Raw genomic sequence first — 12669 nt, 5'->3', positions numbered from 1 at the left:
AGAAAATGACGTCATCACGTAAAGAAAATATAAATTCATTTGACACACCATTATTGTTATCTTATTATCTTAATCGTTTTTAAAAGGCACTTTCAACAATATTTGTTGCATACGACCGACGTGAAATTTTTTTACATTTCTTCTTTTTTTCTCGCCAAGAAAAATCTAATCGATTTGACGTAACGAAAAATTCATCGCGTTTTTTCATTGCGGTCTCACCGATGACGTATGTATATTATTACCGACTTCTCATTGAATATTCGTGTTTTGACATATTACGTTTCCCCGGGGAGAACGACAAAGGTCGCAAGTCACCGTATTTATCATCCGAAATATCTCCATTACAACGTGCAAGTTCGACACGAGCCGTGTTCGCACGATGCAACAATTCTGGACGTTCTTTCACGCGTGGACGTTTGACACCGGCCGCAATGAGAAGGTCAAAGGTCACTACACCACGGTCGTACTCCCAAACGAAGCTAAATGGCGCCCGCAGTTGGTCGCTCTCGCACGGCAGGCGGTAGTGAATGAATGACGGAACAGAGTGAACGCGGTATGTACCTGCGAACCCTCGTTCCCTTTGTCGTTTTAAAGAGGCAATAAGTAAAAGCATCTGCCAACACGGGACAAACAGAAACCGGATCGGATATCAACAATGATATTCTATAGCGTGTAATTAATGACGTTTACCGATCATGTTCACACGACAACACTACTCGTAATGAATAGATGTATTTTTGTGTATATTTACTTAATCCCACGGCTTTTTAAGTCAAAAACAAACACGACTTTGTTTTCGATCTCATCTTTATTACGGCCTTTTAAAAACGCGTTGTTGTACGATGCGAAATTATTTGATCTCTTACCTGTTGCCAATGATCCTCGAGCGACGGCTGGGCCGAGAAGCATCCGGTGTCGTGTATGTCCTGCACCTCCCGAAAAATATTACCGCTTGGTAGAAGCGTATCCTCCATGGCTACGCCGCGCGACTACGAGAGTCCCTCCGCGTCTGTTCTCCGCTTCGGCGTCCTCCTGCAGGTGCCGCGCGAGACGCGAAGCCAAAGCGTACAATCGAAATCGGATATATATGTATATATATATATCAATCGAAGTGACAAACTTGACCCGACGAGAAGACCGAAACCGCGCGTATTTTACGACATGAAAATAAATTTCGATTCACTGAACGCGAACACGACCGTGCGTACTACTACGACGACTAGCGCGCACGCACGCACGTAAACGTAGTAAATAGCGGCGAGCGCACGTGCGTATCATCAGGCAGAAATCCCTCTCCTCCGTCTCCTCCTCCTTCTTCTTAACCGTTGGTGCGAGAGAGAATGCAACGGCAACGAGACGGGACGATAACGCGCGTCGTCGTCCTCTCGGAGGGACGCGCGGACGGCCGCTCCGATCGCGGGTAAAAGGGACGGTTATGGAGCGAACGGGTTTCCGCCGCGAATGCGCGCACACGACGCGTCGAAAAGACGCTCTTTCTCTCTCTCTCTCTCTCTCTCTTTCTTTCTCTCTATCCCTCTTTCTTTCTCTCTCTCGCGCGAGAAAAAACAGAGTGTTGACGTTGGTGGTACTACTGGCGAAGCTACTGGTCGGTTCGAGTATTATATCGTGATAAAACTCTCCTCACTGCGACGACAACTTCACTCGTGCGACTCGACGCTCTGTCTGTTGGCGTCGCGTGCAGCACAGCTTGCTCGCAACAGTATTCATCACACGCGTAGAGAAAAGAAGAAGCGAAAGGCGCAGGAGCCAAACGTCAAAATGCCGGCTCCGAGTCGTCGTCCTTCGAATTCGTGTTATTTACACTCCCGAGCACCGGATCTCGCGCGCGCGCGCGTCTTCTCTTTTCCTAGATTAATATCCTTCTCAGATATCCATGTACAACGGGATATCTCTTTGCGTCAAACTTTCGACGGAACTCGTACATTCACTGTTGACCAACACACACGCGGCCGTCTTTCTCTTTCTCTATTTCTCTATCTCTCTATCTCTTTCCCTCTACCCCTATCTGTCGCCCGGCTACGCGTACCGGCTTTTCCTCTCTCGCGCGTGTCGAGTACCAAACGCCGATCTTCGCGCGCTTCTGTCTGTGACAAGATCGCAACAGACACGTTATCGCTCGGACTGCGCGTCTCACTTTAGAACAGATAACGCGTGAAAACACCTATAGGATATTTTAGCACTTCGTAAAGGAACCGGCGGATACTCCGCGATACGACAAAATGCACAGAACTTCCCTGTGCGAGTGCCGTAGAGTAACTGACGTTCCCTTCGCAGCAACTCCACACGAGGGGATCCGAATACGGCCGACCGGAGCCGAGCGCACGCGAACGCCGGCGACGTCTACCGCTATCGGTGGCCGCGCGATGTCGTGGCAGCACTGCTCGGTGATGTTGCGCTATCGCAATCAGGGATGCGAATGTACTTTGTATACGGAAAAATGAAAAATACTAGAAAAACGAATTACGGAAGGAAGAGGATTCACGAAATACACGACGCATTGAGCAAAAGAACGCGCGATAAGCGTACACGTAAGAGAAATTTGAATTGACAACCTGTAGAAGACTAGCGAGGGCGCAATATCTGACATACGTGTGAATTCTGTACACAGTACAATGTAAGGTAAGTGAAAGAAAGAAAAAGTTGTCTCTCGATTGTTTTATCTGAAGTGATCTGAAATTGATACACACACCAGTGCGTATAATGCAACTTCAAGCACTGTCAACAAGATATTTTCTTTTTGTGAAGTAAATCAAATATTTTAATGCTGCAAATGCGTTTTAAAATCCGGTTTTTTTTTACGTTGTAATACAGTTTTGGATAATGAAATAAAAAATAATGTTGTTTTGAAAGATTTTTCTGCATATCGAGAAATCTAGATTAATAATCACAAATATTATATTAAAAAATTATTAAATTTGTAGTGTTTGAAACACAGAAAAACTTTTATCACGCATATGTCTATTCTAAAAATAATAATTTTATTCTAAATCGTTTTTTTTTTGTATTTCGTACAAGATACGTTACAAAATATCTATGTCATCGTGTATTGTGCGTGAGATTTTTTATATTTTTAAATAATATAAACTTTTTGTCTCTCGCAGTGAGAGGAAAATAATTTATACTTTGCACTTTAATCTCTTTAATTATTACGAATATTATTTCTCAATTACTATTATTATCACTACCTCTGCAACCGCTATTACGTTCTGGTCGGATTACACGTATAGATACAATGTGCTTCAGATTCCCATTCATGCGACAATAGCGTCAAAGGTCGTCTTCTGTATTTGTATTATCTTCACGTGCTCGCGTATACGGTAGAGTAGACCGTTCAGAAGTAGATTTTGGGAAATTTGTATATAGCGCGTATTGCACAAAAGAAAAACTTTTTTTTAAATTATCGTTTGCGAATATCAACCGCGAGAGAGAGAAAGAGCAAGACCGATCTTCTAAGCCGATTTCGAAGATCGAAGGTTTACGTTTGCATAACATTGAGATTTAGCTGAGAGAAACTGCGTTCGCTCGGTAAATCGACTACAAGAAATATACAAACACACAGTGCACGGTCGCGGAGATCTATTTGCAAATGAATAATCGTTCGTGAGTCAACTGAGGGAGCTGAGAGAGAGAATAAAAGAGAGAGAGGGAGAGAGAGAAAAAGAGACGAACGCCTTCTGTCGCGGAACATGATTCATGGATTCTGCGCGTTCGTTAAAGCCTTTCTGTAGACGCTCGTACAACGAGAATGCCAGATTAGATACGTAAGCGGCGTTTATGGCGAATGGAATTAGAAGACCGACCGCGCTTATCGGCCTCGTACCTCGTTTCCGTTCGAGCTATCGCCGTCGAGCTATCGCTACAGCGTCCCGAGGCTGGCCGCGCGATTCGGCAAATATTTTTTTTTAATCGGTTATTGTACTCGAATCGCTCTGTTTGCGAGCTCGACGTTTCTCTCGCGCGCTGCACAAAGCGCGTGTTGTATAGATGTCGTTGTGTACGTGGAGTACGAAAGAGAGCCTCGATCGTTGTTGAACAATGGCTCGGGAATCGATAGCGTCGACTCGATCGATATGATATCGCTATGACAATATTCTCTCGAAAGTTATATTTTTTCTGTAAAATTTTATATACAAACTACGCGGAATTTTGTGTGATCAAATCAATACGTGGAGAAGTTATAAATATCGAAATATAGACTTTTTTTTTTGCACGCGCAATAATATTTTATTAATTGTTTTCAAATATTACATTATCGAAACAATAGTTTGGTCACTTTTTATCGATTATCAGAGCAAAATGAGTTACGTGTGCGGGCCGTTTTAAATAAATATCAAAAAAAGAAGAGAAAAACATTTTCTTTCTTTTTTCGATTAGAGTTCTATCTCAAAATTATATTCCGTCCGGAGGGCGGCGCGCGCGCACTGCAGATATTATCTGCTCTACCAAATTGCCACGAAAATGTATAGCACTGCGTTGGAACCTGACCTCGCGTAACCTCTCAACTTCGGCTTCGTTTCCCGGATATATTCGCCGTTCAGTGGGTTAAGATGCCCAGCACCATAAACATGGCGGCCACAGTTGGACCCAAGCCCAACCCTCTAGAGAAGCTTTCTTGTAGCCGGCTACAGCAGTCGATTTTCGCCGCGGAACGAGTCGACGGGATGTTTGTCAGATACAAAATGGCTCTCTCTCTCTCTCCCTCTCTCTCTCTCTCTTTCTCTCTCTCTCTTTCTCTGGCGCGCGCGCGCGGCGCATGTCCCGATAAAACGACCGACCGGGCATCCGAGGCCATTAACATATTAATTCAATTATTCAGTTTAGAACGCGCTATATTACGCTGATCGATGTTTGTAAACCGTATTGCATCTCTAGCATGAAATGCTGCGAGCATCCGTAAATAATTCAGTAAAACGGAACGACGAATTTCAACCCCTCTCTGATTCGAATGTTAGTCGGGAATATAAAGTGATGTGATAATTCAATACGCAATATTGCAAGCTTGCGGCAGTCGACACAGAAAAATGTTTCTGACATTTGTACAACACATTATACGTATACATTATTTATCACTAATATTGATAAGTTTTCACGTAATATATATCGCAGATTTGCAGACTGTTGCAATTGATTGCACAATATCACACAGCCTATCTATAAAACTAAATATTGCCACAATTATTATATTTCAAATAATTTCATAACATCCGCAAGCTGTTAGTAAATAAATATTGTTTCGTAGCATTGTTATGTGTGTTGCAATTAGAGTGTAAAAATAATATTTTTGGAACACGATGATGATCGCATCTCACATATATATATAAAATATTTTTCCATTGTGATTTTAAAGAAAATATTCATCGAGTTTTTTGCAACAAAATATTTTGCTACAACTTTTCAACGAGACTTGTGTGTATTGTTTGTGTATGTTTTTTTTCTGTAGCACAAAAGAGTTTCCTCGTACTTGCACTATTATATATACCGCAAACCAAGGTTAATAACAAGCGACAGCCACGTCGCCGATATTAGGCGCACGTTTTTTTCATACACGCTGGCAGCTTCGACTTACTCGTTACTTAGAGCGCAAGAAACGTTCTAAGAATGACGTAATCCCGGTTGCATAATGCCACGGCAAACACTCGCGCAGCATGCGCGTACAAACACCCTTCTCTCTCTTTCTTTCTATTCTCTTTCTTTCATTCGTGTCAACTATTATTCTTCGAACGACCCTCGCGGCGCAGCGTCGCCGGCCACGCTGCGCGCTCTCGCGCATCCTCGCGACTGGAATTTATGGGACGAGGTCGTACAGAGGTGCCCGTCTCTAAGATTTCTTTTGACGTCGCGAGCCGACAACTTCGCAAAACGGGTAAGTGGCATTAGCCGAGTAAAAGCGCTTCGAAGGCGCTCGCATCTCAGCTCCGCGCATTGCCGGAAGTGACGGCGATTATTATTATTAACGGCTCTAAACGAGGAAATCCTTAATCTCGTAATCCTATCATGCGCGCCAGATGACTCCGGCTGAAGTCGCGTTGAAAATTTGCGCTACGGATTCCGACAAACGACGCCGAGCGACAACAACGCGACAACGCGTCTCTAAAATCTTCAGGAAATTTCTCACGATTGCTTTCTTTCCTTTCTCCATCGCTCTGTTATAAAGAATATCTGTGCGGAATGTAAACATTTATGTAGTTACATCGTAAACAAGATTTATTTGCACAATTCTAGTCTTTACGACACTCAAAACGCTCCGAAAAAAAAACTTCTGGTTCACGCCAGTTTTATTTTAATTTTAATGACTCTCCGCGAAATCGGACACGCGCGTAGAATCGAAAATGTTCTCATACGTCTTAAAGTTGTTTTGCGCAACGCAGAAGTAGATATACGTAACGGGAGAAAAAAACCGGTATCGTGTGGAGCAACCCTTGTGTCCACGAAAATTTGAGTGTTATATAACTTCGACAAAGCCGTCGACTTAAGAAGAACCCTCGTTTGCAGTCGATACAACAGAATAAGGGGTCGCGATCGACTGCGGGGAACTTTTTCGAACGTGCGTGTAAATATTCCCACAAGCCCGGGATCTTGGCAAAATTAAGGACGTGGTCTACAATACACATTCCTCAAGATGACGCATGAGACGGATTACGGCCGATAAATCCCAACATGACAATTTTACGCGTGGCTATCGGAAAAGCGCTCGTTGTGAGGGCCAATTCGTGTTGAATACAATCGTTTTATTGATATATTCGGCTATTCAATTTTAATTTTTTTTTTTTTGTACAGTTGCAGGACAGATAAAGAAAATGTAAAGAACATATCTTTTCGCGTTAATGCTGAAATATGAAACCAAAGTAACATTATATATTAGCGATATTTCTCCGAACTCGAATCTTATCCCTTTTAGTCGAGTCGTGGCACGCGTTATAATAAAAAATATATATATATATATATACACAAAACGCCAAAAAACCTTCGTCACGCGAAACGTGCTCCGTTTGTCAACATACAACACGCCCACGCGTATTCTGCGATCTTTCATCTTTGTAAGCGAGGGTTAAGTTTAAGGACAAAGCAAACAACTCTCGAAAGAAGTCGCCTAGAATTTGATCGATGCTCGATTCTTATACTCGGCCATTCGCTACCTAAAAAACCCATTCAAGTTTGTAGGAATATGAAGAAGAAAAACATATGAAAAATAAAGAATATCATAAATCACACATAAGTAAAGATAACAAAAACATTTGTGATTTTGTGTTTGATCTGAAAAGTGATATGATTCTCAACAATTTCAAGCTGCCACCAGATCTGGGTGTACGTGCAATTATTAGATTATTAGATTTTGTACGGTTTTATAAATAGCATATAGAACTTCAAAATTAGATCAAAGATCTCTTTTTCGCATTTTTATTTTTGTTACAATTGATCGTTTCTGCGGATTAGCAAGCGAATAACGACAATTTATAGCGGTCGAACAGAAAAAAAAGAGCGTGCCTGGCGTGACGATTGATCGGGTCGATTTTGCTAACCGCGTTTCCTTCCGTTTACGTATCCAATTTGCGGTAGCCGGAACTTCTTTCGAATCTTTTTTTCCGACGTTGTGTTCGCTCGTCTGGCGGATGAAATATTCGGATGTTTTATCAGTTATTTCCGCGCCCTCTGGCATTTCGACGTCCCCGTCTCTCTCTCTCTCTGACCCGGTCCGACGTTTTTACTACGCGAACGTGCGCCCGCCGCGAAACTATTCTTATGTTTTCCCCTGCCATTTGCCGTCGCGCTCCGATATAACGTTTTCGCCGCGATACAGCCACTCGGAGGATAAACAAATCCCGTCGTCGTTCTCCCATACGAACGTACACAACGATAACCGCGCGCTAGTGCCACGAAAGTGAATTAACTTTGTATTAGACCGTGGCGGAAGATCGTCGTTACTTTAACCCCAACACGAGCGGTTAGAATCCGTGCCAAAGTTTGTTTTTTGCCCACGAAGGAGGGTGGTAAGGAAATTCCTCGCTGGTATAAGATATCTCACGGGATATCGTGCAATGGGAGGAAGGCTGCGCGGGGGGGGGGGAGGAGAGTAGATCGGGATCCTTTATCTCGGCTCGCCCGCAAAAGACGACCGGTGAGTGGAGAGTGAAAGGACGGGGGATGTAGGAAGAGAAAAAGGAGCGCGCCCGGCACGAAATTTCACTTAGGCTCTCTCCGTCTCGGGGGATGAATTGCGGAGGATGAGTCGCTCCGAGCGTTCCGAGGGAAGGGAGGGAGTCGACATCGCGCCCGAGCGTTACCGTAGCCCGACCGCGTCGTGTGTTTTTCCCGTTGTGCGTATCTCAATGCCACGAGCGGCACTGAGCCGCGGAAGGCGAGGAAGACGAAAAACAAGCCTGCAAGAAAGCGCGCTTTAATGGACGAAACGAGTTTCCACGAGCTGTACGAAGCGCTATTGCTTCTGTCTTACTTTCCGCCCCTTTCGTCAACACCACCCACCCGCTGGAACAACACCGATCACGTCGACCTATTCCTACTCGCGTCTAACCGTCGGACTTTTCAAGTTTACGCGCGTCTAGCGCGCCATTGTCGATGATACAGCAGCGACTAGGCAAGAGAAGCAAAAAAGAGAGGAAAAGAGAGAGAGAGAGAGAGAGAGAGAGAGAGATAGCCGGAGGAAAAACACAAGAAACGCGAAGGCTAACTTCATTTGGTTGCGAAATGAGTATTTATCACCAAATACGGTGATCGAATCTCGCTTTGACCGACGAGGGGGCGACGGGATCGAAGCTAACGAATAATGTTATTCCGCTGGAATCGCGAGAGAGGCACACTGCTGCATCACCGATGGCTACTGATCGAAAAACATATCCGACGGGGAAATCTATGTGCACTCGCGTGAATATTGATACGCTGATATCGACTGTACCTGTAATGTGTTATTCGGAGAGGAACGTATGCGCGCGATAATATTTTACACGCGGCAACTTGATATTTTATGCAAAAGACACTATAAAGCTCAGCCGCAAATAGGTTTTGATGATTCTTCCATGAGTTGTATTTTATATGAGGGGAGAGGAAAGATGGTGAGAGTCACTCGCATTAGAAATTTTTCGCGCGCCTCAGACATTCTTCAAAAACGGAATCGCTCGCTCTTCTTACGGAACATTAAACGAGATTTCGTCCGCAACGAGGCTGCGGTCACGGACGCAATAAAACGCGCTTTCCAACGTTGCACGGTGAATTTTTACGCAGAAGAAACTTCTGCAGAAATTTTCAGTTTGTTTCTGTGTACTGTTCCTCGCGGTAAACGCTGCGGGGTTACTATATGTACTTTCCACCTTTGCCTTTTGTACAGAGAGACCGAAGCTCCGTTCCGAGCTACCTTTGTTTAGTGCCTTTTCGGGTCTTATTAAAATGTCAAGCGAGATTTTTGACATAATTCTCGCTACTGTCGCGCGCGCGCGCGCGTGTGCGCCCTTTGTCTGTCGTCGGCAAATACAGACCGCATTAATCAAACGTCTCGAATACACGTGATGTGTATTTATGTTCCGAAACGCACTGATTGACACGTAGTTAGTAACGCGGACAACGAGCACACTTGAATGATATTCATGTAGCATGACTGTCAGTTATCAACGCATCGCGAAGGAAGGATCAGCTTAATGATCGAGTGACTCGACCGTACGATGAATCACTCACCGTGTTTGAAGGAGGGGACCGAGCACGTTTCAGACGAGTAAAATTAAAATTGAAAGATCGCGATCTTTCTAGCAACACTACACGTTAAGTATGTTATTTATGACGTTGCTTGCGATGACCGAACGCCGCGATATACATTCGCTCCGGACGTATCTCTATTGTTGATCTATCCCTTCGGAGATAAATATGCATTTGTGAGATAACGCGAGTGCATGCACTCGCTCTTTTTTTTTTTTTTTAATGGCACATCTGCAAGATATAACTAATTAGTTTTTCGCAAATATCCCGATGTGAATCAAAAGAAATTGAAATATACGAATAAGGTGTGAATTGTACAAATTGTAATTTATTAAATTGCGAAAAAATATGTAAATGTCAGAGATATTTGCCTCACACGCAAACAAATAAAACTCTCAAAAACAGAAATGTCTACAGAAATGTGCAGCTACTGTTTTTAAAATACCGCGAAACATCGCTGGAAAAATTTTACAATGCATTTTATTAAAATGCGAAGTTTTTCTCACATAGAATTTTGCAAATATGCAAAAACAGATACAATGTGTGTTTTTCGTTGTAATTAGGAAAATAAAATTCTCGTAATTAATTAAACGTAATTTCGCAGGCGTTATACGAAGATAAAGCAACACGTCGGATAAAATATATATAAATATATATATATATTTGTACACACATATATACATATATATGTATAAACGAAAAGGAGATTTAAAAAAAATGGAGAACTAGATAAAGAGAATTTTTCTCCGCGCGCCGGAAGAAGTACACCGCTAACAGAGTTCGAAAGAGTTAAACTTTATCGCTATCGCGAGGAGGAAGTGAGGGAATGAAAGACAGAGGGAGAGGATGCCCCGAGGACGAGGATTCCTCCTGGCTCCCGGAGCCAACTCTCTTTGTTCCAATTATCGCGGCACAACCCCCGGCCAAGCGGGTTTGCCCACCGACGCGATTTGACCTTTTCCGCTTCCGGTTAACCGCACACTATAGCCGGTTATTCTTCTCTCCAGCGGCATGATTTCCACTGGTGCTCAGGTGCCCTCGTTTCTATCCGCGGTCTATAAAACGTTAAGTTACATTCTCACAGTGTACGAACACTGGAATTCCCGAACAAAGTATCCTTTACATACGTCATCCCGCTGCGTTTCTTTGTACATTAACGCGTAGTCTGATTATAATAGAAAAACCTCTTAATTAATTAGAGATTATATGCACAAAGATGTAAGAGACGACCGAGCTTTCAAACGTATAACAAATTTAACGTGTTAAACTCTCGCTATTTACTTCACGCGTTTCATCCTCTCGCATGTATTACGATAATTTTTATATTCGCGGAATATTTCGATTGTGTACAAGAATTCGAACGATTAGAAAAATTTGTATAATATATGTGCAGCTAGACGAGACTTTTAATAGACGACGAATGACGTCTACCTTGCGATTTAAGACTATTATAATCGCAACAATACGCGCTCCCCTACGGCAGGTTCGAAATCCGACGTTCGGAAGCCAAGCAATTATTTCTACACGGAGAATTGCTTTAGGGGTGCAAAGAGGCGAGCCAGTAATCGATCGGTCGTCTATATTTGGGTCGGTTTGATCGTGTATGTCGACCGCTCAAAAAACATCCTTCACGGATCCGCCCGGAGAGGTTCCGGGCGGTGGGAGTTGAATTTCGTAGGTCGGAAGAGAGAATAGTGGCTTGAACCGGCGGGAAATAGACAGCCGATGGATGCGGCCGAGAGGAGGCGGCGATGGCGAACGGAGGGGGAGAACGACGAAGACTGACGCTCAACGGAGTCGCGTTGAGCCAGATGGATCGACGATCGTTTGTCGTTCTTAACGCCACGCTGGGGGCTCAACGGCGGCGTTGATATTCACCGACTGATGCCGGAAAAATTACCCGATTAGTTGGCAGTAACCTACCGCCGCACCGTGCCTTTGTTCGGTCGCTTCTGCTCTCCTCCGAAGGTGCAGCGACCCACCGGCTCGGCGCTGCGGCCGCTTTTCCCTTTCTCGTTCATCCCCGTCCCGCTTTTCTCGACTCCTCGCGCAAGAGCTCGTCGAGGCGTCTGGAACAAACTCGGGGCCGCGTAATTCGCTCTCATTAATTAGGATTTTCGAGGCGGGAGAAATTAGTCGAAAGCGGCTAAAACCACGACGGCGCGGGCAGTGATTTGTTTCGCAACCTACGCGATATAGAGGGCGAGTCGAATTCACGCGAGTAAATTTCTGGGGACGCAAAGTTACATGTTAACCGCGCGAGGGGAAAAAGAAAAACTTCTCTTCTTTCTCTTTCTCTCTCTCTCTCTCTCTCTTTCTCTCTCTTGTCTTGCGCGCCATTTGTGTGACTCGAGAGAGAGAATCAACCAACCCCCCGAGCAACCACGGTGTTTTCGTCGAATAGGGATAGCGAAGGGATGCTCGCGGCTTGCATTTCAAACGTTCCAGCGACGACGCGTAATTGTGCCGCGAAGTCACCCGGCATAACCCAGACCGTTCGAGACTGCGGTCGGATCTCTGGGGTGCATTGTTATCGAGACAATGACGGAGAGTGACGGCCGACAACGTACGAGCAGCGCACAGCCGCGAGCGCGTCTCAGGGAACACCAGCGCTCCGTTCTTGATAATGTAACAGACAGCTCTCGGAAGGCGGTTGTGGATATGGAGAGCGGTAAGTGTGGCTTAGCGGCTCTTAATAATTCGAGCGCAACCGAAGTGCTTCGGTAGTAGGCCCGTTGCACGTAGCTTATATGAGGTTTTGTGTTACAACGCGCGCACTCGCATGCACACACAACACATTCGCTTGCTCATTTATGACGGCAGCGCGCGAACTTCGACTTCGTTGGTGTTCGAACGCATAGGGGGATCGCGGAGAGGTCGCTCGAAAAAGCACGTAAATTCGCCCGATGGCTGCCGCGCGCCGCTACAAGACTTTTATCGCGCAGA

At 44.6% G+C, this 12669-nt stretch overlaps 1 protein-coding gene across 1 annotated transcript in view; it reads right to left on the bottom strand.

Moving 5' to 3' along the window:
* LOC109852292 (Krueppel-like factor 6) overlaps positions 1 to 2258 on the bottom strand; it is a 296434-nt gene extending 294176 nt beyond the window's left edge. The window contains exon 1 of the mRNA XM_020423327.1: positions 867 to 2258. Coding sequence (XP_020278916.1) covers positions 867 to 974 — 108 coding nt within the window. The 5' untranslated portion in view covers positions 975 to 2258. The remainder of the gene's footprint in view (positions 1 to 866) is intronic.
* Between the last annotated feature and the right edge of the window lie 10411 nt (positions 2259 to 12669).

This window comes from Pseudomyrmex gracilis, unplaced genomic scaffold (genome assembly GCF_002006095.1).
Source record: "Pseudomyrmex gracilis isolate BER0280 unplaced genomic scaffold, ASM200609v1 scaffold_27, whole genome shotgun sequence".
Taxonomy (NCBI): Eukaryota; Metazoa; Arthropoda; class Insecta; order Hymenoptera; family Formicidae; genus Pseudomyrmex; species Pseudomyrmex gracilis.
Note: the sequence above shows the minus strand (reverse complement) of the source record. Positions and strands in the feature narration are given on the sequence as shown.